Source organism: Carassius auratus, chromosome 23, assembly GCF_003368295.1.
Source record: "Carassius auratus strain Wakin chromosome 23, ASM336829v1, whole genome shotgun sequence".
Classification (NCBI taxonomy): domain Eukaryota; kingdom Metazoa; phylum Chordata; class Actinopteri; order Cypriniformes; family Cyprinidae; genus Carassius; species Carassius auratus.
The window spans coordinates 18,419,856-18,445,259 of NC_039265.1; the positions used below are offsets into that span (position 1 = coordinate 18,419,856).

General features: G+C 38.2%; 4 protein-coding genes and 1 pseudogene across 7 annotated transcripts in view; 3 read left to right on the forward strand and 2 right to left on the reverse strand.

Annotated features, from left to right (window-relative positions):
* Nucleotides 1-3,879, forward strand: part of LOC113041637 (probable ATP-dependent RNA helicase DDX58) — a 13,436-nt pseudogene extending 9,557 nt beyond the window's left edge.
* Nucleotides 3,880-5,471: 1,592 nt separating this feature from the next.
* Nucleotides 5,472-11,239, reverse strand: LOC113041638 (CXXC-type zinc finger protein 4-like). Of its 2 annotated transcripts, XM_026200277.1 has the most exons (3): nt 10,494-11,234; nt 8,122-9,139; nt 5,472-6,626 (listed from the first exon to the last, which is right to left on the reverse strand). In XM_026200277.1, exons 2-3 carry the CDS (start codon nt 9,088-9,090, stop codon nt 6,579-6,581), a joined length of 1,017 nt encoding a protein of 338 aa, XP_026056062.1. In that variant the 5' UTR covers nt 9,091-9,139; nt 10,494-11,234; the 3' UTR covers nt 5,472-6,578. The 2 variants fall into 2 exon arrangements, with proteins under 2 accessions (XP_026056062.1, XP_026056061.1); XM_026200276.1 differs by having other exon boundaries at nt 5,472-9,139; nt 10,494-11,239.
* Nucleotides 11,240-12,623: 1,384 nt separating this feature from the next.
* Nucleotides 12,624-18,240, forward strand: LOC113041639 (phosphatidylcholine:ceramide cholinephosphotransferase 2-like). 3 transcript variants are annotated; one of them, XM_026200278.1, is made up of 6 exons: nt 12,624-12,752; nt 14,891-15,415; nt 16,064-16,181; nt 16,300-16,453; nt 16,560-16,732; nt 17,674-17,859. In XM_026200278.1, exons 2-6 carry the CDS (start codon nt 14,907-14,909, stop codon nt 17,857-17,859), a joined length of 1,140 nt encoding a protein of 379 aa, XP_026056063.1. In that variant the 5' UTR covers nt 12,624-12,752; nt 14,891-14,906. The 3 variants fall into 3 exon arrangements, with proteins under 3 accessions (XP_026056063.1, XP_026056064.1, XP_026056065.1); XM_026200279.1 differs by having other exon boundaries at nt 12,734-12,863; XM_026200280.1 differs by lacking the exon at nt 12,624-12,752 and having other exon boundaries at nt 14,907-15,415; nt 17,674-18,240.
* Nucleotides 18,241-18,864: 624 nt separating this feature from the next.
* On the forward strand, nt 18,865-21,495 carry LOC113040891 (uncharacterized). The gene is made up of 5 exons (XM_026199087.1): nt 18,865-19,680; nt 20,289-20,538; nt 20,570-20,659; nt 20,804-21,072; nt 21,173-21,495. The coding sequence occupies exons 1-5, from the start codon at nt 19,242-19,244 to the stop codon at nt 21,427-21,429; spliced, it is 1,305 nt and encodes a 434-aa protein (XP_026054872.1). The 5' UTR covers nt 18,865-19,241; the 3' UTR covers nt 21,430-21,495.
* Nucleotides 21,496-22,235: 740 nt separating this feature from the next.
* LOC113040892 (complement factor I-like) overlaps nt 22,236-25,404 on the reverse strand; it is a 3,844-nt gene continuing 675 nt past the window's right edge. Inside the window, exons 2-5 of the mRNA XM_026199088.1 lie at nt 24,681-24,728; nt 24,323-24,597; nt 24,138-24,227; nt 22,236-22,399 (exon numbers count right to left, since the gene is read on the reverse strand). Of these exons, the coding sequence (XP_026054873.1) occupies nt 22,236-22,399; nt 24,138-24,227; nt 24,323-24,597; nt 24,681-24,728 (577 nt within the window). The remainder of the gene's footprint in view (nt 22,400-24,137; nt 24,228-24,322; nt 24,598-24,680; nt 24,729-25,404) is intronic.

The following is a 25,404-nucleotide window of genomic DNA, read 5'->3' on the forward strand; positions in this document are numbered from 1 at the left end:
TAGTAAGGAGTGCATTGAGAAGGAGAGACTAAACATGTTTAAGGAGAAGATAGTGGAGGAGGCCATCGAGCAGCTACAGAAGCGTCCAGACCTCAGTAACCAGGTTCCACACATCCACTTCATGTTTTATTAGTGCATCTCTGCTGCTTGACATCACTAGACAGGACGAACGTGTGTGTGTTCAGGTGGACAAGCTGCAGAGGGACGATAAAACCCGGAGAGATCAAATCAGCGCCTGTTCCGAAAAACCCAAAACTCAGGGCAGCTACGAGCTCCTCTGCAGCAAGTGCAAGGGGTTTGCATGCTTTAGCGACGACATCAGAGTTGTGCAGGTATCACCTTAATAATTCAATACTTCAACCACTTAAACTTTCTTAAAATTTCTTAAAACCTACAGACTTCAAGCTTATTAAACTACTTTAAACTTAAAATTACTTAAACCGTGCAAACTTAAAGCTTTTCAAATGTAAAAATACTTAAAATCTTCAAAGTTCAAGCTTAATAAACATAAAAAAATATAAATGCCCTCCAAGCTAAAGCTTTTTAAACTACTTCAAACTTAAAAATGCTTAAACCATGCAAACTTAAAGCTTTTCAAATCTAAACCTACTTAAAATATCCAAAGTTCAAGCTTATTAAACTTAAAAATATATAAATGAAATCCAACACAAAGCTTTTTAAACTACTTCAAACTTAAAAATACTTAAACCGTGCAAACTTTAAGCTTTTCAAATGTAAAACTACTTAAAATTTTCAGTTCAAGCTTAATAAATGTAAAAATATATAAATGCCCTCCAACCTAAAGCTTTTTAAACTACTTCAAACTTAAAAATACCTAAACCGTGCAAACTTAAAGCTTTTCAAATGTAAACCTACTTAAAATCTCCAAAGTTCAAGCTTATTAAACTTAAAAATATATAAATGAAATCCAACACAAAGCTTTTTAAACTACTTCAAACTTAAAAATACTTAAACCGTGCAAACTTTAAGCTTTTCAAATGTAAAACTACTTAAAATTTTCAGTTCAAGCTTAATAAATGTAAAAATATATAAATGCACTCCAACCTAAAGCTTTTTAAACTACTTCAAACTTAAAAATACTTAAACCGTGCAAACTTAAAGCTTTTGAAATGTAAACCTACTTAAAATCTCCAAAGTTCAAGCTTATTAAACTGAAAATTATATAAATGCCCTCCAACCTAAAGCTTTTTAAACTACTTCAAACTTAAAAAATACTTAAACCGTGCAAACTTAAAGCTTTTCAAAAGTAAAACTACTTAAAATTTTCAGTTCAAGCTTAATAAACTTAAAAATATATAAATGCCCTCCAACACAAAGCTTTTTAAACTACTTCAAATGTAAAAATACTTAAACCGTGCAAACTTAAAGCTTTTCAAATGTAAAAACTACTTAAAATCTTCAAAGTTCAAGCTTAATAAACTTAAAAATATATAAATGCCCTCCAACACAAAGCTTTTTAAACTACTTCAAACTTAAAAATACTTAAACCGTGCAAACTTAAAGCTTTTGAAATGTAAAACTACTTAAAATCTTAAAATTTCAAGCTTAATAAACTTAAAAATATATAAATCCCCTCTAACATAAAGCTTTTTTAAACTACATCAAACTTAAAAACATTTAAACTACAGCTATTCAATTACATTAAACTTAAAACTACTTCAAATGTCAAGATTTTAAAAACTTTTTAACTATAACCGTCAAACTTGAAGCTTTTTAAATTACTTCGAACTTGTAAATATTTCAAATGCACAAACTTAAAGTTTTTAAGCTACTTTAAACTTAAAAGTTGTTAAATCCTTCACGCTTTTAAACTACTTCTTACTTAAAAAAATACTTAACCTTCAAACTTAGAGCTTTTTAAATTACATTTAACCTAGAAATACTTAAAACATTCAGACTTCAAGCTTTTAAAACTATTTCAAACTTAAAACCAATTAAAATGCTTCAAACTTTAATCTTTTCAATTTAATTCAAACTTACAAATACTTAAAATCTTCACACTTTAAACTTAAAAGGTAAATACAAAACTTAAAACCAAAATTCTAATTTAAAAACACTGAACCTTCAGGTTTTTCAAACTACTTAAAATGTAAACAAATACTTAAAACCTTCAAAGTTGAATTATTTTAAACTACTTCAAAGAAACAAAACTGAAATCTTCAAAACTTCAAAACATGCTTTTCAAACATCAAACTTTAAAAATACTTAAAACCTTCAAATGCCAAGTTTTTAAAACTACGTCTAGGATTTAACAAGCCAGCATTAAAGTTTGTCTTTAATCTAGTTAATAATCACAGTAAAAAAAATTGGAAAGAAACTTGTTTTGCCACAGAATAGTGAAAAATAAAAGCTTCCATAGAACCATTACCATATGAATGTTGTTAAATAACTGAAATATTTTCTATAGGGAAGTGTTAATTTTGAACCATCACTCTGTTCGTTTGTCTTTCTTTCATCTTTCTCATTCTCTGTGTCCCGCAGGGCGCTCATCACATCGTTCTGGATCGATCCATGTTCCAACGCTATACAACTGTAGCCCATAACAGCCCCAGAGACTTCTGTGGCATCAAAAAGAAAGAGAAGATGCACTGTGCTGAGTGCAAACATGACTGGGGCCTCGTCACCTCTTACAGCACTATCCAGGTGATGCTGAGCAGCTTAAGATCCAGCAACAGATTCTGAGCATTTTACTATCAACTAGTATCATATTTTGAATTATATTTATTATATATATATATATATATATATATATATATATATATATATATATATATATATATATATATATATTTAAATATATTTCATTTTAATTTTGTTTCAAGTTTTAGTATTTTATGTATTTTTTGTCATTTTTATATGCCTTTATATTTTCTATACGTTTTTAGTTTAGTTGTAGTTATTTAAGTAAATCAGCTGAAATAAAATATTTTTTATTATTTTATTTTATTTTAGGTAATGTTAGAACTAATGTTTGAACTTGAATGTTAAACAAGTTAAATAAACAATTATATACTAAATATATAAATATTTTATTTGTTTACCTGCATATATGTATATATATATATACACACAAACACACATACACACACACACACATGGAGACAAAGAAAACAAGTAGATAGAATAAAAAGAAATAATATAGAAAGCTAGTTTTTTTTTTAAGAAAAACAAGCAGTTAAAAAACAGAGAGTGCATGTGATAGAGGGCCAAGTGTAATGAAAAACAATAATAGAAAAAATATCTTAAAGAACCTACATTTTGGAATCTGATTAATTATATAATCCAGATTAGTTGCTACCCATCTTTGTGCATGATATATAGTTAAAGTGTGTGTTATACAATGATCCTGATTATTAATGCAAATATGATCGTAAACGGATGGCTTCTTGTCATGATTTGACTCCAGGATCTGCCGCTGGTGAAGATCGAGAGTTTCGTGGTGCGGGATTGTCTCACACGCAGACAGCAGTACTTCAGAAAGTGGCGTGATGTGACGTTTGCCATCCGTGAGTTTGACATGACGGAGATCCCACCTGAAATGTGCCGGCCGAGAGACTGAGACGGCAAACACAACCAGCGCTGGAGTTTAGACTCACTCCTCAATCCTGTTATGTGTATTAAACAACAGTAATCCAACACAACACACACAAATATACATTATAACGGTTAATCACAATTAGTCCCATTATTTTCTGATGTTACTTGAGGTTTACTGCAATTTACTTATTGTCTAATAAGACATCTTTATCGCTTTATTTTATGTTTTGTATTTTAAATATATGTGTCCCTGGAGCACAAAAGCAGTCATGGGGTATATTTGTAGCGATAGACAACAATACATTGTATGGGTTAAAATTATTGCCAAAAATCATTAGGATATTAAGTAAAGATCATATACCATGAAGATATTTTGTACAAATATCTTACTGTAAATATATAAAAACTTAATGGTTGATTAATAATATGCATTGCTAAGAACTTCATTTGAACAACTTTAAAGATGATTTTCTCAATATTTAGATTTTCTTTCTCCCTCAGATTCCAGATTTACAAATTGTTGTATCTCAGAAAAATATTGTTTGATGCATCCAACTTCACATATTTTAATTTTAACTTGGACTGGGTGGTTTATTAATTAGACGTGACTATGTGGGTTAGCCTTAGGTTATATGTGTAATTACTGATTTTTTTTGTTGTTAAAGTAATTCATAATGAAATAATTTGATATGAATGTATCTGATACCTGTTTTACTTGAAGATAATTGAAGTGAAATCAAAATAAAACTTAAATTAACAAAATTTGAATTTTATGAAGATTAATATTTTGTTTTTAAAAAGCATATTTTTGCATTGAAACAATATTTTCATGACAATTAAGCACAATTTGTTTTATTAATGTGCTTTGATTGTCATCACACTAATGCAAAACCATATATGTTATCGTATTTATTAATTATAGTAAGAGGAACAGCTTTTAAAATGTAAGCAAGCTGAAATGTAAAATGCATCACATTAAGAGATTCACAATAATTCACAAACAACAGAATTGAAAAAATAGGATGTCTTTTTTATTTTCCTCTAATTCTCTTGATAAATTATTTGCCTGCTGAGCTGGAAAATAGTTCAATTAAAAGAATTAATTGCAGTCTATAAAGCCTTAAGTTAATGATGCTTGAAATCCCAGCGTTCGCTTGCATCCGTTCATCAAAGCACGAGCCATCAGTGTCTCTCCGCCGCTGTCTTTGTGCTCTTACTAGTCCTGTGAATTTAGGACAGCTTTACAGGCAAAACCAGAGAACCTGCTCATTATATTTACAGCACAGTGCTGGATCGTGCATGGAAATATTCATGCATTTTTAGCATTATATATATATATATATATATATATATATATATATATATATATATATATATATATATATATATATATATATATATATATATGGCAAGACAATATGTCTTTGTCCCTCACACACACACACGCACACACACACACACGCACACACACACACACACACACACAGAAGACGTGTGTGATGTAAATCTCAGGCAGAGTGAAGGCATCTCTTGGCCCCTCCCTCTTTCTAGAACACAGGACTTCATGTCATTGTAATTCATGTTGCCTAGCAACATGGGAGTCGTCATAGAGGCCCAACAATAAAGAGATGACATGTACAGTGATGTGCTGAGCGCTTTAACGCCGAGATATGCCTCCGCCATCTTTTCCTGCTCATCTGTGCTCGAAGGGATCAGAATTAGAAACGCCATTTAATCGCTCTCCGGGTGACATCTTATCACGTCGCACTGCCAGCCCTCGGATACGCGTTATCTGGTTCAAATCGAACCTCTTGTAGACTCCTTTGTGAGTGTTATGCATTTCACTAAACATCTCAGTGGTGTATAAATGCATGATGGGGTGTTCTGCACAAATAAAGGAGACACACAGAAAGTCACAGTTCAAAAGGATCACATTTATTCAACAAGCCATCCTAAGAGTCTCTTACTCATCAAGACAGTGAGGCGTCACAACAGCAATAAACAAAGAGATCTTCTTAAAGTCTTCAGTTAGAAACAAAACACTTTTCTACCCATGCAACAGAAAGGTGGCTTTAAGGAACTGTTCGCTCGGAGACGAACCTTCTGTCGCCATTTACTCGCCTCACACCAGTATGACTTGCTTTCTTCGGTGGAACGACCGAATATCCTGGTTGTTCCTTCCAAATCTAATAAAAGAGGTCAAATGTGACTAAATATTTTGAAAGTGACAATGTGTCGGTCTTTTCACAAACCCTAATTCAGAGAACCCATAATATAGTGCATTAGTCGTATGAACTGCTTTTATAAACCTAAACCTATGACTTACTTTTGTGGAACAAGGTGGATTTTTAAAAGAATATCCTGGTTGATCGGATAAACTGGGAAGCCTGATGGTTTTTGTGACTTTTCCCAACACAAAACTGACTTCAGAGAACTTATAATATAGTGCATTAATCGTATGGACTTCCTTTCTTCTGTGGAACAATGTGAAAGAATATCCTGGTTGTCCCTTTCAAGTCAAATGGATGTTTATGACTAAACATGTCTTTTCTCAACACAAAACGGACTTCAGAGAATCTGTAATGTATTGCATTATTCTCATGGACTCCTTTTACGATGCATTTATGCTGTTTGTTTTGTCATTTTAGAGTTCGCTTCAATGCACGCTCTTCAAATAACCTTCTTTTGTCTTCTGTAGAAGCAAGCAAGTGATTGGAACGGCATGAGGGTGAGTAAATGACGACCATATATTCGAACAGTTCCTTTAGGCTCGGATGGGGTCCTGATATGACTGAACTCAAGTCCCTGGTTCTCTACGTGTGTTGGTGTTTGGTTGAGGTGAGGTCAGTCTGAGACCCAGAGACTTGCCCTCGATGTCTCTCCGACGGGGCATGTGCACCTGACCCCCCAGTGCTAAACGGGCCACAGTGAGTCCTGAGGGGAAGGGAAGATCTTGGGTATGACCTGCAGTTCTTCTAGTGTTTGAGTTTGGTTGTATGATGTGGATCGTGGCGGGTTCTTCAGAAGAACCAGCGGAAGGTGTCAGCGGCTCCTACTGACGGCGCTCTCTGAGGAAAGACACAAGAGACCGTGGGAATTCTGGAGAGAGTCTATATAAGCTGACCCATGATGACCCAGTTAATCACTGAAATGATGTGTTAGATGTTTGTAGAATGGTGTGAATCATCTTAACAATGATATGCAATGATTCAAAATATTGATTCACTGAAAATGAGAATTAAATTGGGAAAACCAAAACAACAGACCAAGCCGACCATCTGTATGCAAAGGCCCTCACAACCACGCTTCCGTTAACTGAGACGACTGTTTATGTAATGATTATCGTCGACTCTTTGACCAAATGCTTTTGTTTCTCTTTGGATAAAAGCATCTGTTAAATGCATTTACAAATACATTTAGTCACTGCCTGAATTTGATAAACGTTTGAACAACAAGAGTTGTTGGAGACACTTAGTAGCATGTAAGCCAGTTGTCCAGGGGTACACATCTTGTACTAATGTCATCACTATTTTCTCTGAAATGCTGGTTTACTGTGGGTTCATTGATCGCATATTACTCTGAACCATGGGTAGGTGTCTTGGATATCTAGTACACTTGCTATTGAGGCATTTCTGTAGCTCAAAATGTAGAGGACGCCATTGGCGACAAAGGGTTTTTGGGTTCAGTTCCAAGGGAACGCCTGAACTGATGAAAATATACATCAGGAATTTAGTTTAAGTTGCTTATATTATATTATATGGAGACATCCCAAATAGAAGGAGGCTCCAAATAATCTCTTAAAGCTCGTCCACACCAAGAAGGGAAACTATAATGGTAAGTTTTAATTCTTTGAGAATAGTGAAGTCTGTGGCACAACTATTTCGACAGTATTGGAGGAATTACTTTCAGAATATATGTAATTTCTTTTTTAGGTGGTGAATGATAAAAACAGCCACATGAAATCCATTAGACTTTAAAAGAGGCAGAACACAAAACTGCGATGCACGCTTAGAATAAACTGTACATCTTTGTTGTTGGTATGAAAAGCCTTTAAAATCTTCATATTTACCAGAAAATTCAGGTGGAATCCAGTAACTTCAATGGGAAACATAATTGATTTCAAAGTCACCTTGACCCCTCTCTACACTTTTTGTAACAGAGCTAATGTGATCACTTTTTAGATTGGCGGTTCTTGGCCAGATTAAGCTCTCCTCAACTAGATCTGCTTTGTGATGTCTTTGTATTATTACAGAGAACTTACAACATGTTGCCTCATCTCTCAGCCTTCAATACCGGCTGTGTGTACGTGTGTGTGTGTGTGTGTGTGAGAGAGAGAGAGAGCGATAAAGTGTGTGCTTGAGTCTAAGGGCATTTTTCCAGCCTAAGAGGGCTCAAACCATCAGCTAACACACACACACACAGACATTGATGCATGATGGTTAATTATGGCTGCCTGTGCCAAGACTGGGCTCTACTCCAAACCCCCAGCCACATCATTCCCAATTAAACAGCCCACTTCAGTAGACCTCCCGGCATATGTGTGAGTGTGTGCGAGAATCCCACCTCCATCGTGCTGCCAGGTTTCTTCTTGAGTTCTTCGCACTTTCTGAACTTGCAGATCTGATGACCCGTCTTTCTGTTTCGACAGGAGCTGCACACGCCGCAGTTAATGAGCCTCCTGCAGGGGGCGCACACGCCGCATCGCTTACGCTTGCGCTTAGCCGCTCCGCTACCGTTGCTGCTAGCGCTGCTGCAGCTGCCGTTGGTGTTTCCGTTAAGGCCGGCGGGCGAACCAGAGCAGGATGAGCCGCTGTGCTGGCAGTCCGCCGCCACGTTGGCGATCTGAAATGCGCTGTCTGACATCGTGACCCCTGACGACCCTGCACCAGAGTGAAGCGTTGTCATGACAATGACCCCTGGTGGCAGCGACAGACCCCCTAATGGGGGCATCCCTCCGAACGTCCCGCCTCGGTCCGCCTCTCCGGGCGGCACAGACGGCGAACACTTCAGTCGGTTCATGCAATCGGCCCCCGTTACGGGAAGACCGCGGCATTGCTCCGCCGCTAGTGGTGACAGGAAGTTGTCAGCGCCCATCGAGAGGGCGGAGTCTTGTGGAATGTGTTTGCCAGACATATGCATGTTCACAGGCTCCGCCCTCGACATGCCAGTCCGATGTGTGTGAGGTCCGTTAACGTTAACCGCAGAAGGCTTTCGTCCCCATAGCATGGCGTTGTCGCAGGGCCAGGGCGGCATCGCTGATAGGCGTGCCGAGGGGAAAAGGGGCGTGGCAATTCGCGTGATTTTGGCGGTCTGGGGAAATGGGGCCGCGGTGGCCGTGCTGTTCTTATAGAAGGTGGCAAAAGAGCGGTAGCGCTCCATCTGTGTGCTGTAGTCCAACACGGGGTTCACGCACGAGTCGATCTGTAGAGGAAAGTCCCGCCCGGGGGTGGGGTTGTAGTTGTGGGTGTGGCCGTGGGCGTGGCCATGAGCGTGTGGGGTTTCCATGCACACACTACTGCTCATGTTCGCCATCAGAGCAAAACAAACACACACTAACACCCAACCATCCACGGCACTGGTCCTGTGGAGGAAAGAGAGGAGGTGGAGGTGAACCGAGATGTTCATCAACGAGGTGGAATAGCAGTTCAGAAATCTTCCATTTATTTACAGACAATATTTAGTCAAATCCTAAAGGATGCACAAAAAACTTGAATAATGGTATTGAACCAAAATGGATCAAATAAGAGTCAGTTAAGAATCAAAATATGATCCTAAGATTAACGAAAAACAAAGAAATCAAATATTATTTGACTCTTTGTAATTGATTCTCATTGTGTTCCGAAATAAACTATAGCCGAAATTCTCATTTCACATTTTTCCATTTCTTTTTAAAAACATGGGTTGGATAAATAGCAAAGGTTTTTATGCAATTATGTACAGTTTTAATGCTAATTGTTTCTTCCCAGTTTTTCAATTATAATGCATCCACAATGAAGTGTTATAATGCCTCTATAATGCAGAGCAATATTCAAAAATGAATTTCAGAACCAAATGTGAACAATATTAATATCATAACAAAATGAGAATACACTAAAAAAAACAAGATCCTAAAATAAAAATATGAAAAACAAAAGCCTTGGAAATGCGTGAGATTGAGTTACATTAGGATTAAAACAACTAAAAAACATTATTCAGATACATTGCAAAACATGGTATGCTTTTAAGTATATTTTTTAACCCCCATTGTTTCCTCCCATTTCCTAAATTATAATGCATATTTAATTTATAGCTCAATTAATTTACAGAAAACAGAGAATGCTTTGTTACATAATAAAGGGTGTACACAAAAATTGCATAATGCAGAACTAAATTTAAAACAATTCCAAAAAGAAAACAAAATCGTAAACTAAAATAATAATAATAAAAACCCCTGGAAATGCGCAATTTAAATACAATTTTAAAATATAGCTCAGATAAACAGCAATGTTGTTTATGCATTTATGTACATTTGCATATGCATGACATAATTAAGGGGCATTATATTTAACAACATCAGGCCTGCCCTTCAGTGTGGTGTTGAGGAACAACAGGAATAGCGAATATAAGCCGTGGAGAAGTAAGTTACCGTCAGAATGTGTGTTTATGTGAAAGAGAAAGAGAGAGAGAGAACACCCCCCGCTACCGTCGCCTCGAGCATCAATTACGGTAATTACTCTCCGCCTGCTGCGGCAGCGACGCGCGGATCAGAGGTCATTAAGGGCGTCAGACCGCTGGACACCACGGGGCAATTAACAGCGACCGATTAATTCTCCTGGCCATCGCACGTCAGCAGAGAGAGAGAGAGAGAGAGAGAGAGAGAGGGAGAGAGAGAGAGAGGGAGAGAGAGAGAGAGGAGAGGGGGGGGGGGCGGAGGGCGGAAAATGGACGAGCTTTACCTTTAGACTCGCGACGCTTCACGATCCTTTAACGGAGAGCATCACCGCGCGCTGATGCCGCGTCAATAATCCCCGTTACAAGACAAAAACACGCGCCTCAAAACAACGAGACGCGTCCGTTTTAACGATCACCGTGAGCAGCTGCGGCGCTAAATACCGAGACTAACGGGAATAATAAATAATATTGACGCCGCCAACGACGCACCGTCCTCAGGGGCGGGTATGGGTGACGGAGGGTAGACGGCTCCTCCCGGTGTGTGTGTGTGTGTGTGTGTGTGTGTGTGTGTGTGTGTCGCGCTGCGTGTGGCTGACGGGGGTGTGAGGTGAGGAAGCGCCGTTGCGGACACCTCCTGATCATTGGCGGGAAATGATTGTGGAAGCGCGGGAGGCGCGAGGGGGCTGACATACGGGTCTCGCCGCGCAGCGCTGAGGGTAATGCGTGTCAACTCCTCGCGCGCCCTTTCTTTCCCCGCCGATTAATCACGCGCGCCGCGTCTTGTGAGGGGCTTCTTTTTCTTTTTTTTAGGAATTTTGCGGTTCATTACGGTTCATTTGCGGCTCGTTACCGTAATTACCCGCGGCACCGGGAGGCTAATTAACACAGAACGGGTCCGAAGCGAGAAGGCGTTTCCCCCGGTGGATCAGATCCCGGCCGTGTGTGTCTCTCTCTCTCTCTGTGTGTGTGTGTGTGTGTGTGTGTGTGTGTGTGTGTGTGTGTGAAAAACCTTGACGCATCTGGCAGAGATTCTTTATCAAGGGATTTGAGAGGAAATCATCCCTTGACGCCATATGTACCATGCACCGCAGTAAATAAAAATAACACACACACACACACACACACACACACATATATATATATATATATATATATATATATATATATATATTTATTTATTTAAATTGCATAAGATTGTATTACTATATGTATTATGTAGTATATCATATATAGTTATAAAGAATATAATTAGCATTTATGCCATATATATATACACACACAAACACATACATACACAAACAGCACACAATATTATATAACAAAGATAGATGTTCGTCTGTCTCCAGGAACAATGCGGCCTCAGCTGCGCTCTCTAGTGGCTCAGACACGCAATGACTGACTGATTTAAACGTTGTAAGTGCAGTTCTGGTTTTGTCCACTAGATGTCACGCTAACATCACGCTCCACAGATGAAGGCCAGAGAGCAGAGACTCCACGGATTCAACATCACAGTGTTTATACATCACACACACAGTGGTTAGATGTATATATAGAATATATATATATTAGTGCTGTCAAACAATTAATCGCATCAAAATAAAAGTTTTTGTCTACAGAATATTATGTGTGTGTACTGTGTATATTTTTTATTATTATTATTATGTTTATATGTTACAAATATTTACATATATTTATATTCATATAATTTATATTATAAATACATTTAATATATATACATAACATATTTTTCTTAAATATATATTTTCTTAAATATATACATGTATGATAATAAATATACACGGTATACACACACACACACATAAATTATATTCTGTAAACATAAACTTTTGTTTTGGATGTGATTAATCACAATTAATTGTTTTGCAGCTCTAGTTGTAATCAATGCTATTTTAAAATGTTTTCAAAATCATCTTGTAATTACTGAAAGAACATTCCTTGTTTGTGGAGGAGCCAAATTATTAATTTCTCTACTTATGAAAATACTTCTAAATTCCTAAAAGATATGATTAATCATACAGTTATTAATGAAATGTTTTAGAGCTAAGAATATGTAATAAAATCTGTGTTCATAATAAAAATGCTAGTGGCATTTCTTCCAAAATAAAATATTTTATAGCTTGGAATAAATAGTCGAATCCATATTCATTATGGCCTTTTACGATTTTAATAATTACTTAATAATAATTGAATAATTATTTTTATTATTATTAAACTCTAAAATTAATAATAACTTTTTGTCGGTTTACTATAAATTGTAAGATTCAGGATTTATTTTAATAATTTTTTTATTTATTTTTACTAATATTATTATTATGATTATTATAGGGAGCCCCGCACATGACATGCAAGAAAAAAAGGCTCCGTAGTATTTTATGAGTTCAGGGAAACTCAACGCATTCCCAGAGTGGGCGTGTCTTCGCGTCCAGGTGGGCGTGACGGCAGGTGTGGGCGGGGATTAAAGCCCCTTTATCCCGGACACCTCGGTGGAGTCTTCCGGCAGGATGCACTACTCTGTTAAACAGGTAACTTAAATCTCCTGTTTTACATCTCATTTTTTTTCTGTATTCATGCATGTAGTTTGACATTTAAACGCTGTTTTGTGCACATGGTACGAACAGATGAACGTTTAGCAGGTTTGTAAAGCGTTTCTTTCTCTTTTGCGTATGAACTTAGTTTATTGTATCGTTAGATATAAGGTTCTGATGTGGTTCAGGTTCGCTGCTATAATGAAAGCTACTCAGACTGTCACAAACTCGATGTAGACAGCATTTTGGGCAGTTGTTGACGTATCGCTGTGTTTAGAGGCGCGTGCTCGGTGTTTGTGTTTATCTCGGGTTCGGATCCGGATGCTTCTGGGTGTTTTTGGGTCACAGACAGGTGTGAGGTCAATGACCTCCTCGGCATCTCCACAATGTGTCAGATCAGATCAGATCAGATCGCTCCTCTGTCAAACACAGTGACTCAAACATCCGGGGACTGACAGAAAGTAACCAAACATTATAAATATAAAATATTAGACATAGAGTTGAATAAGATCCTTATACATCATCTGAAAGTTGAATAAATCATCTCTCCATTAATGTATGGTTTGTTTTTTGCTTGAGATGCAACTATTTGATAATCTTAGGGTGCAAAAAAATCTAAATATTGAGAAAATCATCTTTAAAGTTGTTCAGATTAAGTTTTTAGCAATGCATATTACTAATCAAACAAGTTTTGATATATTTACAGTACAAAATATCTTCATGGAACATGATCTTTACTTAATATCCTAATGATTTTCGGCATGAAAAATGTATAATCTTGACTCATACAATGTATTGTTGTCTATTGCTACAAATATGACAATATATTTACATTATTCCCGTCACTAAAACCACCATTCATTAGTCAAATACTGGATGTGTCAGTTAGCCTCAAATATGTAAATATATAGGAATCTACTTCACTTTCTCAGTCCAGTGTCTCGCATGAGAACGGCACAAACCGGTCAGACGGCTGTAGGGTCTGAGATGTGTTTGAGCGAGGTGAACATGTCTGTGTGTGTCGCAGGTTTCAGGGTGTGTCAAACACCCATTCACACTGAAACACCCAAGCGTCTGTGCTATGACGTTCATAAACACACCCACCTACAGGTGCATGTACATGCTTGTGTTTATGCCTTTATTCCCACACGCTAAAACAGCTGGAAGCAGAGTTTGCATGCATGCAACAATCTGCAGTTTCAGAATAAACAGATTTCACTGTTTTATGACACAGGGATGCAATCAAAACAGGCATGAAAACATATCGGAAAATGTTTGATTCATGCACTGACAATCTTGCTTTTGTTGTTTTATTTGCTGTTGCATTTTATAAACTATCCTCAAGAAGGTTCATTTATAGCAGCAAGAAAATAAATGTTTGTTGTCCTGTATAATGACTTATTTTTCTCAATCAGAGGCAAAGGGTTTATCATCTTTAGTTGTTTAACTATATGCCTTGTTTGTTTGTTAATTATTAAAGCATTGAAATAAAAATGTGCCAATAGTTTGACAACTTAAATTCTTATTGCATATTATTTTACAGCTAATATTAATATATAATATTTAATGTGAATTGTTTTTAATAAGTGAAATGATACTCTAAAGAAGAAACTAAAACTGCCAGCAGGTGGCGGCAAATGTCTTTGTCATTCATTCATTCATTTGATTCGTTTAAATAGCTGATTCATTCAGAAATTCAATTAAAGGCTCTCTTAATAAGAGATCAATCATTGATTCACACGATTCGTTCAAAACCATGATTCATTCAGAAATTAAATTTCGCTATGTAGTTAAAATCAAATTTTGATTTTCAAGAGCCAATATCTTGATTAGCATTAATTAGTTTCTGTATTAGTCTTTATTAGTTAACATCATTAAAATATTTTAATCGCCATTTTTTTCATAACTAATTGAATGCATTAATTATGTTTCACACTTAATGTTACATTTAAGTATTCAACTCAAGTGGTAGAGCATTGTGTAGTCAAGGTTGGGGGTTCGATTCCCCGGGAACACATGATAGATTGATAGCCTGAATGCACTGTAAGTTCCTTTGGATAAAAGCATCTGCTAAATGCATAAATGTTATTTTTTTTATTTATTTAAATAATCTTAATTGTGTTTTTTTGTGTTAGTTGTAGTGTAAGAGCGATGGCAGCATCTTATCTTCTGGACGAACGAGAAGACGATGGAACCAACGGTGGCTACCATGTGATGGTGACGGTAGAGGAAAGGCCACGCCCACATGCCACGCCCACCGGACAGTCACGCCCCTCTATGGCCACGCCCAGTGGCGATCAGGTAGACAATAAATCAGACACCAGCAAGTCGAGGCGTTTTGTGCGTGGTTTCCGTAAAGCCTTGCGGAAGAACCAGGACTACACTCGCATCATCGGCTCGAAGTCCAGCGTTCCCCAGCTGCCGTCGGAATGGTGGAAGACGGGAATCGCCTTCATCTGGGCCGGATTTAACCTCGTCCTTACTACCGTCATGATCACCATCGTCCACGAGAGAGTCCCGGATAAATCCGTCAGCCCGCCGTTACCGGACAAGTTCTTCGATTACGTGCCGCGTATGGAGTGGGCGTTCTCCATCACGGAGGTGAACGGGATGATCCTCGTGGCTCTGTGGTTCATCCAGTGGCTCTGCCTCAAGCACAGGTAAGCTTTTTTCGGACATTTGTCGCATTTAAAAAATAAAAACAAACATTCGAATGCAAAAATGTTGCATGTTTAGAAAGCCATATAACATTTCGGCAAGTTTAAATTTGGAAAAGCTATCTCAAGACTTTAAGGCAGATTGCACTGAATCTCATGTTTCTAAATGAAGATAGTTTTAATTGTGATTGGTTCTCATGCATGATGCTGTTTTGTTATTTAAGCAACTTAATTAATTATATATGGTTTATAAACATTATTTTAAACATTAAGCACTTTTTTTTTAAAGATAGTCCTGTTATTTTATTTCATTTGAATAAATGTGCATTAGTAATATTAAACTGTGATCTAATTAAATAAATGCATTGCATGTTTCTGAGTGAAGTGCGTCACTGTGTTCAGTTACACGCGAGCAGCTCATGATCCAGTGCTTTTAGTATCTCAGTTCACACTAAATACTGCTTTATATGAACTCCTTCTGCATTCGAGTTCGAGTCGTTTTATAACACACATTTAGAAACATTAAATTTTTCTCAACTTGTAATGAGGAGCACTTATAAATCAGAGGGTTGTCAGCAAAAGAGGGCTCTCTGCGGTTGTTTAAAGTGTTATAGGATCAGTATACTCACTCCATCCCTGTTGTGTTGACAGGGCCATCGTAGGCCGAAGGTTTTTCTTCCTGCAGGGAATGTTGTATTTGTACCGTATGGTGACCATGTACATCACAACTCTTCCTGTTCCCAGCATGCACATGGACTGTGCCCCGAAGGTGAGCGCTGCTCGATAAACCTCAAACACGTATAAATGAGCGAACGATTATCTGCTTGGTGTTTAAGAAAGGATGTGTATATAAAACTCTCTTGTGATTGGTCTGCTTCTGTCTGTAGCTCTACGGTGATTCTCAGGGCAAGATCAAGCGTGTTTTGCAGCTGGTGTCTGGAGGAGGTTTGTCCATCACTGGCTCTCATCTCATGTGCGGTGACTTCCTGTACAGCGGCCACACGGTCATGCTCACCCTCACCTTCCTCTTCATCCAGGAATGTGAGTACGAGGAAACCTCATCATCATCAACACCATTTGCATCGGGTCTCAGGTCACTTCACATTCACACTGTTTGTTTTAATCTGGGATCTGTTTTGTGTGGTAGACTCGCCCCGCTCGTGGCCGTGGTGTTGCTATCACCTGATCTGCTGGTTGCTAAGCTTTGTGGGCGTGGTCTGTATCCTGATGGCACATGAGCATTACAGCGTGGATGTAGTTGTGGCGTATTTCATCACCTCGAACCTCTTCTACTGGTACCACACCATGGCCAACAACCAGGTAAAAGCCTATGAAACTGCTTTGTTCAACTTCCATTTCATATTATTCTGGCATGGAAACTCATGTGGGAAATGCAAACTGCATGATGAGACTAATATGTTTAAAATCTGGGAAAAACCATTATGGCGCGGATCAAAATGAGCCTAATTGGATTCAGTACAGTTTAAAAAGACACTATGAAAAACTAAATTGGGTAAAATCTATAGAAGCTGTTTATATCTGTGCAATCCTGAGAAGAAAAGTCAGAATTGATCGATTTGAACGTGCAATGGAGGAAAAAGTTAGAATTATATATTTTTTTTTCTGTGGCGGAAATGTGCTTTGAGTAAAAACTGTAAATATTTAACAATAATGGTAACAAATTGGCAACACCAAGATCACGGGTTTGATTCCCAAAACTGCACACCATCATCAACACTAGTGTAAATTTCTGCAAATAAATGCATCTGCGAAATGCATGAATGCAAACACATTTAATTGATTCGCAGGCACCAGATTCACACAGTGTTGGTCTATTCATTTATTTATTTTCAGGTTTATCTGACAGGGCAATGCATATTAATAATACATAAATGTACAATATGCCAGAATTAGCCAGAAGGCTGTTTTGCATATGCAGTCCATGGACGAATGGTAAAATTTTCCCCCCTTAAAATATAAAACAATTAATCAATGCATAATTAAATTTACACCATCCCTAAAAAAAATAATTTACATCCACTTAAAATTATACTATATCTAGAACCAACAGATCAATACCAATGAAATCCAACTGTCGGACAAAATAACCAACAATGAAAGCCTTGCTTGAATCTATGATATCAGTATACGGCATACAGACAGTTCACTCAGTGCTGTACCAAACAACCTCATGTATATAGCTTAATGTGTTAATGTTGCAACATTAAGGATTGTAAATGGCTGCTCTCCTGATCTCGCAGGATTTGAGAGGATCTCCTCACAACTATCTGAACCGGACGTGGTGGAGCCTGGCGTTTAATTTCCTGGAGAAGAATGTTAAGACGCCGGTTCCCTGCACGTTTGCATGGCCGCTGTCGCTTCCTTCAGTGTGCTTCAAGAACCCATGCGAGAGCTACTCGATAGTGCAGAGCGCACGAGACGAATGACACCGCGAGCACCACGCCAGCAGATCCAGATCCTGTTTACTTGAAGCACAGCTTTTCACATGCACTTGATGGAGGATAACGTCATCAAGAGTTCATCCATAAAGACATGTGCTGCTCAGGGGATGTTTCTTATAGTATTGTTTTCACACTGTGTGTAGACATGATTAAAATGTTTATTCTAATCAGGTTTCTCAGTGAATGTGTATTGTTTATAATTGTATCGTTTTTATTTTTATTTATTTGTTCATTTTGTTTTACAGATGACACAAATATTTTCTTCAATTTTAGAAAAGAATCATATTTTACGAAAGTGTTTTTATGTTTACATTAATGCTTGAGCAAGATGTGACATCAAAACTGATATAAAATCTACAAAAATTACTGAATATGTTGTTGTTGTTTTTTTGTAATTAATTTAACTCGCAGTGGTATGGCTGGGTTTCCAAAGTAATGATACAAAAAATGTGAATTTTTAAAATAAGTCATGAACGCTGGAAGAGTTTCATAAATCATTGTTTTCCCAGTGTAAACAACTAAGCTTTTTCGTTTAAACACAATTAACTTTTTATTTAGGACTCCATCAAAGGATGGCTATTTCCAAGTTTTAAACAGAATTTCGAAACAGAATAAACTTTTTTTAGGTTACTAAATACTTGACACAAACGCATGGTTCATTCAGATGTTTATTCGCATTTTCTTGAAGTGATTCACCGAGTGATCGGTTCAACCAATCGATTCACGAGCAAAAAATCGCGTAATTTCGAAACGTTGCGACAACTTCTCGTTCATAGAGTGAGTCACATCAGATGTTGATTCAGTAACCACCAAATAATCAATTCAAGGATTTGTTAAACTGATTCAAACCAGGACGTGAGTGAAAATGAATCCCGAGGAGAAACTGCTCAAATGAGTCGTTTGTTCTCCACAGAAGAACCACGTGCTTTTTCTTTTTATTATCACAGACTGATAAATGAGATTAAAAAATCGGGTAAATATGATCGTTTTTAATGTTGTGGCGAGAGTGAGTTGAAAACCAGTATATTGATCACCAATAAATCGATTGAAACCGAATCTGTACGTGTTATGTGACTAAAGTAATGTGTGTTTTTGTTGAGAGAATTCTAATTCCGCTGTCGTAAGCGTGCATCCCGTTGCTATGGCAACTGTGGAATTTCCGTGTGTTTATGACGTCACAAAGAAGAGTTTACCATTTGAGGAGCGTAGAACTTCTGCAGTTGAGTGTTAAAGAGCTTGGACGAGTTTGAGGGAAGTTGTTTCTTATGAACACTGTATACACACATCAACTGAGTCTCTAGATACAGATTATAGACACAAACAGAAAGTGAGTTTGATAACTGTGCATTAAGATCAGATCTGTCAGTATGATAACTCCAGACACAGTGTCTATAGTGGCGAGAGAGGTGCGTCTGGAGGTTTATCTCAACGGTGTCTTCTACACCGGAGACAGTTGCTTTGCATTAGATGGTAAAGATGTGCAGCTGGAGCTGGAGATCACCGATGCCATCTACGACCTTCTCGGCTTCAGCGGTAATCAAGAGATAGATGTGAAGCTGCAGGTCATGACGGATGACCACATCTCCGTCAGTTCCTGCAGTCCAGGAGAGATGCACGTACAGCTGGAGACTGACGAGAATGAGCACATGTCGGTGTGTGAGGTCAAAGATCTGCAGCTGGAGATGAACAGGAACAGCATCTCGGAGCTGAAGAGCCCTGAGCCGGTGTCTGAAGATGAGAGCGATCCAGTCCCAGCAGGAGCTTCAGGAGAACAAGCCCTGGATGATGAGGAGAACCGCTCAACAGGTGTCTTCTTCATCTTTATTCATGTTTCTCACACTGTTTGATGATGTTGGAAGACAAAGACGTAATACTGTTTTACTATTTCAATGAGTTACTCTTCCACGTCCCCTGAAACCCTTATTTCCAAGAGTAACACCTCCTTGAGATTTCAAGCTGCATCCTCCAAATTTGGCAGAAACCTTCAGGCTGATCTGAATTATGATGCTATATCTTTTCAAACTGATTTGACTTACAGAATTCCTTTAGTCGACTTCTAAATGAGACCAAACACTGATAGATTCCATTTAAGGGGTGAAACTTTCACCAGTTTAGAGTTTATCTATCTATCTATCAATATATCTATCTATCTATCTATCTATCTTTTAAATCTATCTATGTTTTAAACATGGCAGAAACAAGTAGCAAAGGACTCAAAGTGGTTTTCAAAGGTGTAATTGGGTTGTATGTGGTTTCGTTGTAGTCAGATGAGGTTTAATGGAAGTATCTTTCTGAATTCTCGGAGTAAAACACTCAAACTTTAAGCTTTTAAAAGTTATTTGAAACTTTCAGATAAGGTTCAAGCTTGTCATCACACTTTACTTATCTAGTTTGTCTGCTTCTTTTTTCCCCAGAAAGCACTGGCGGGTGGATGTTTGAGGAAATGAGTGCATTCTTCCAGACGAACACGATGAATGCTGTTGGGGAACCTGAAGAGGATCTTATTGATCCGAAGGAATCCCAGTGTGTCCCAGATCCAAGTGTTCCCGAGCCAGAACTTGAAATGGATCTGGTCAGTAAAGAGCAATTGTGTATGACTGAACCTAAAGTGGATCTGGTTGAGCCAGCCGTTCCTGAGCCAGAAGCTCAAGTCACATCAGATCTTTCAAGGTTGGAAAAACCACATCCCTCTAAGCGTGTTCCAGCTGGAGGATCGTTTGAGGGAATGTACGCTGTCCAAGACTCCAGTCTCTGAGGTCTGGCCCAGGGTCTTCATTGGAAATGAGTAAGTCTACTAATATAAAATGTGCGTTGAATTAATCATGTATTGCAGGATTATCAAAACACAATGATATTCCTCTTCACAAGTGCTTTTCATTTCATTGCAAATCCTCTTTAGTGTGAGACTAACCCAAACTGTTGTGTGCAGAGAGACAGCAAGGGACCGAGATAAACTGAAGGAGATGGGCATCACACACATCCTAAACGCTGCAGCCCCGAAGAAGAACCTGAAGTTCCTGTTGGGAATGGCAAGAGAGAAAGACCTTCTAGGAACGGTCAATACCGGGTCCAGATATTACAGAGGCTTGCAGATCACGTACTGTGGCTTGCCTTCGTCGTACAGACACTGTTCTGACATCAGCGAGTACTTCATACCAGCTGCCAAATTCATTGACAAGGCCTTGAGGAACCCAATGAGTAAGAGCTGACACACACACTTCCCATTTCTTTTCTTTAATCAAGTGTCCTACAGTCAACAATGAGGTTTTGGACCGTCTGTCTGTTTGTCTTTGCTCAGGTAAGGTGCTGATTCACTGCACGCAGGGTCTCAGCCACTCTGTGACTCTGTTTCTGGCGTATCTGATGATCTGTCATGACATGATGGTGGAGGAGGCCATCGATCACGTCATGAAGGTGAGACGCATCAGGCCCTGGTTTGGTCATCTGAGGAAGCTGCTGTTCCTCAACGCTGAGCTTGTGCTGCAGAGAAAACTGAAGCTGCAGGGAAAAGAACCAGAGAGAAAGAGGCAAAAATGGCAGATAAAAACAAAATAGAGCTCAGATAAAATAGTGTACAAATAAAGAATGGTGCACAGGTTAAAAAAATACAAATACATGTATGCACAGATAAAAAAAATGTTGCACAGAAAAAAAAAGAAAAGTAAAGAGAAAAATACAGCACAGGTGAAATACAACACTGAGAATAAATAATGCACAGATAAAAAAAAACAGAGCAAAAATAAAATAGTTCTCCTATAAAAAAGTGCAATGATTAAAAACCACAGCACAGATCAAAAATGTTGTTTAAAAACAAGTGCACAGATAATTTGGCAAAATAAGTATAATTATTCAATAATTACAAATACTTGAAATGTATTAAATATATGATATTTTGTAAAGCATTGTTGTAAGTGTGTGTGATTTCTGACTTCCATCATTACTAAGAGCTAACACCAAGCTTGTGTTAAAAATAGTAAGTGTTTTACTGAGGCTGGGCTGCTATTATATTAGATGTTTCCTAAATGAGTTTTTCCTCAGTATATATAATCAAAATACAACATTACCACAAACAATTACCTAGGTATTTTCCACTGTAAATATGCTGTATGCGTGACTCTTACTTTATTACTTATGACATGATTTAAATTTCATAGACTGATCATTCACTTGAGGACTTTTGAATAAAACAATATATAATAATAGAGACACATGGATGGTGTTATCAGCACTTTAATAGAAGAACAACCAAATGTTTTTAAAAGCACAAAGCATCAATCTGTAAATGAGAACCGGTTACATTTGGGAACATTTACTGGTTGAATTTGGTAACGGCCGGCCAGCCTGTGTTGGAGCGGATCCATTCAAATAATGCGCCACTTAGTGTAGATGCCGAGATGATTGGGTTCGCTGCATTTATTTCCCCAGCTCATTATTCCCCACACATATGACAAACCAGACGTGTCCGTGCACACCAGTGGCCCTCCGGAGTCACCCTGACACGAGTCCACCCTCCCGTCCAGGTCACCTGACACAGAACAACCAATGACAGTGTTATTCGACAGAGATGATGACATCACTGAATTCAGTGATGAACTGCCTTTAACTATCATTTTGCATTATTGACACACTGTTTCCCTAATAAATGTTGTTCAGTTGCTTTGACGCAATGTATTTGTTTAAAGGGGGGTGAAATGCTATTTCATGCATACTGAGTTTTTACACTGTTAAAGAGTTGGATTCCCATGCTAAACATGGACAAAAGTTTAAAAAATTAAGTTGTACGTTTGAAGGAGTATTTCTGTTCCAAAAATACTCCTTCCGGTTTGTCACAAGTTTCGGAAGGTTTTTTCGAGTATGGCTCTGTGTGACGTTAGATGGAGCGGAATTTCCTTATATGGGTCCTGAGGCACTTCTGCCGGAAGAGCGCGCGCTCCGTATAGCAGAGCACTGAGAGCACAACAGACTTCACTGATCAGAGCGAGAGCGTCGCAAATGTCACAAAAGAAGTGTGTTTTTGGTTGCCAGGGCAAGACAACCCTGCACAGATTACCAAAAGAGAAACAGCATTAAGGGACCAGTGGATGGAGTTTATTTTTACAGAGCATCAACGGAGTTGAGCAAGTGTTTGTTGTTTGTTCCCTGCATTTCGAAGATGCTTGTTTTACAAACAAGGCCCAGTTTGACGACGGATTTGCACATCGTTTATTTCTTAAGGATAATGCAGTCCCAACGAAAAAGGGTCACGATCGTGTGTTGGAACCACATGCGGTGAGTAAAACTGCTTCAAATATCTCTGTGTTGTTAACTTAGCTATCGGCGCGTAAGCACATCAAGTAAACAACATGCGATGTTGTCATCAAACTGCATTTTCCACATGTACAGCTTAAAAAAAAAAAAAAAAAAAAAAAAAGACGACATAAAGTGGAACTTAGTCATTTTCCAAAACCGCTAAGCAAATATATACAGTTTCAGTACATACCACATAGAGACGTCGTTGCTGCTGCTGCTCTTGTTAAATTTCAGCCTCTGGATCTGGTTCTGGATCATAAATAAACGGCTGAATCTGACTGTAAGCCATGGTTTGTTTTGGATGATGGTTTTCCCTCACGGTAATGTCACAGGTTCCACACGCTCTCAACACAAAAGCTTACTAGCGCTCATGATTCTTTAGCTCCGCCCACACGTCACGCCTCCAGTCGGTCGTGTTTTTCCGGGAAAAATTGGTACAGACTATCTTTCTCTTATGAATATAATAAAAATAAATACTTTTGGAGTTATGAAGGATGCAGTACTACTCTATAGGTACTCAAGATTAACAGGATATTGAGTGAAAATGAGCATTTCACCCCCCCCCCCCCCTTTAAAGCGCTATATAAATAAAGGTGCCTTGACATAGGCACTGATTACAATATTTATGCACAATTTTTATATGCACTTCGAACTAAATTTCATCTGCACCACTTTATTGACATCTTTGTGCCTTTTTGGAGCCATATTTTTGTAATTGCTTGGAAAAGAGTGAATGATACAGTAAAGAAAAGAAAAAGAAAAGGAAATACTGCATTGGAAATATGCAACTGGAAGAGTTGCATTTTATAAATGCATTGCGAAAAAAATATAAATAAATGTAATTTATTAAATTATTAAAATATAAATGAGTGTTGAATAAAACTAAACATTTAACAGTAGTTTTCACTTCACAGCAAATCCTTTGCATTTAACTGTATGCAGAACAGAACGGCAATGAAAAGGTTCAAACATACCTGCACACTCCATTCCTGCGAGGAAACGGTCCTTGAAGTAATGCTCGCAGTCGCCAACAAGCGTCACATTTGCCCATTTCAGAGTCGCTCCTGACCATCCAAACACACAGAGAGACAATAAGACCTCAAACTCCAGCACATACCCCTCCTGATGTCTTTAGGTAGTCTTTGACCGGCAGCCAAACCTCTGCCCCAGCCGGAGACGGTGCAGGTGTCGTTGGGCTGGAACTGTTGGGTGGACCAGGGAACGCAGACAGCTCGGACCGCTGAATTGTCCAGCATGCACTTGTCCGAAAGTTGCACCTCCTCCAGCTGCACCAAAGCGATGTCGTTGGCATAGGTTTGAGGGTTATATTCATGATGGATGATGATGTTCTTCACCGGGACAATATCCGTCGTCGACTGCGAACGATGCTTCTTCCAGAGAGAGAACTTGATGCGGAAGGACTTGGGTTTGGGCCTAGAGGCGTGCAAACATGCTGGTGAATCGGTGGAGACTAAACAACGTTCGGCTAATTTGGGACTTGTGGTGATTGGCTGTACCTGACGCAGTGTGCGGCGGTCAAAACCCAGCATCCACCCAAATACACCCTCCGCAGCGGATCGAACCTTCATCCTGAATGGCCACCTGCCACTGTATCTGAGTCTGCAGGGCAAAGGTCACACAGAGGTCATTTCTTACCTGCTTGCATCAGATTTCCTAGTGCCTATTATTATTTAACTGTTAAATATTTAACTCAGAAAAAAAATGGTATCTGTGAGGATTTCCTGAGACTGCTCTCCTTAGAGTTACAAATGATCTGCTCTTATCATCTGATCGTGGGTGTATCTCTCTATTAGTTTTATTGGATCTTAATGCTGCGTTTGACACAATTGACCACAACATTCTTTTGCATAGATTGAACACTTTGTTGGCATTAATGGAAGTGCATTAGCATGGTTCAGATTATACTTATCTTAACTCAACAATTCGTAGCAGTGAATGAAGATGTATCATATCAATCACAAGTGCAGTATAGAGTACCTCAAGGCTTAGTACTAGGTCCGCTACTCTTCACAATTCATATGTTACCCTTAGGCGATATTATCAGGAGACATGGTGTTAGCTTTCACTGTTATGCTGATGAACTCAGCTCTGACTTGAAATGTTAAACTGCATTGTTGTTATTGTTTAAACTATGACAAATATTGATCTCAAGTACTGATTATGTTCTTTGTTGATGGGTAAAAGTTTCACTCGGTGTGTTAAAATGGTTAAATATATTTT

Excerpts from the sequence above, each read along its gene's own strand:
- LOC113041638 (XM_026200276.1), bottom strand. The coding sequence starts at position 9,090 with ATGGCGAACATGAGCAGTAGTGTGTGCATGGAAACCCCACACGCTCAT.
- LOC113041639 (XM_026200278.1), top strand. The coding sequence starts at position 14,907 with ATGGCAGCATCTTATCTTCTGGACGAACGAGAAGACGATGGAACCAAC. Across the intron at positions 15,416-16,063 it reads TGGCTCTGCCTCAAGCACAG|GGCCATCGTAGGCCGAAGGT; the intron begins GTAAGCTTTTTT and ends TTGTGTTGACAG. Across the intron at positions 16,454-16,559 it reads CTTCCTCTTCATCCAGGAAT|ACTCGCCCCGCTCGTGGCCG; the intron begins GTGAGTACGAGG and ends TTTGTGTGGTAG.
- LOC113040891 (XM_026199087.1), top strand. The coding sequence starts at position 19,242 with ATGATAACTCCAGACACAGTGTCTATAGTGGCGAGAGAGGTGCGTCTG. Across the intron at positions 19,681-20,288 it reads TGAGGAGAACCGCTCAACAG|AAAGCACTGGCGGGTGGATG; the intron begins GTGTCTTCTTCA and ends TTTTTTCCCCAG. Across the intron at positions 21,073-21,172 it reads GGCCTTGAGGAACCCAATGA|GTAAGGTGCTGATTCACTGC; the intron begins GTAAGAGCTGAC and ends GTCTTTGCTCAG.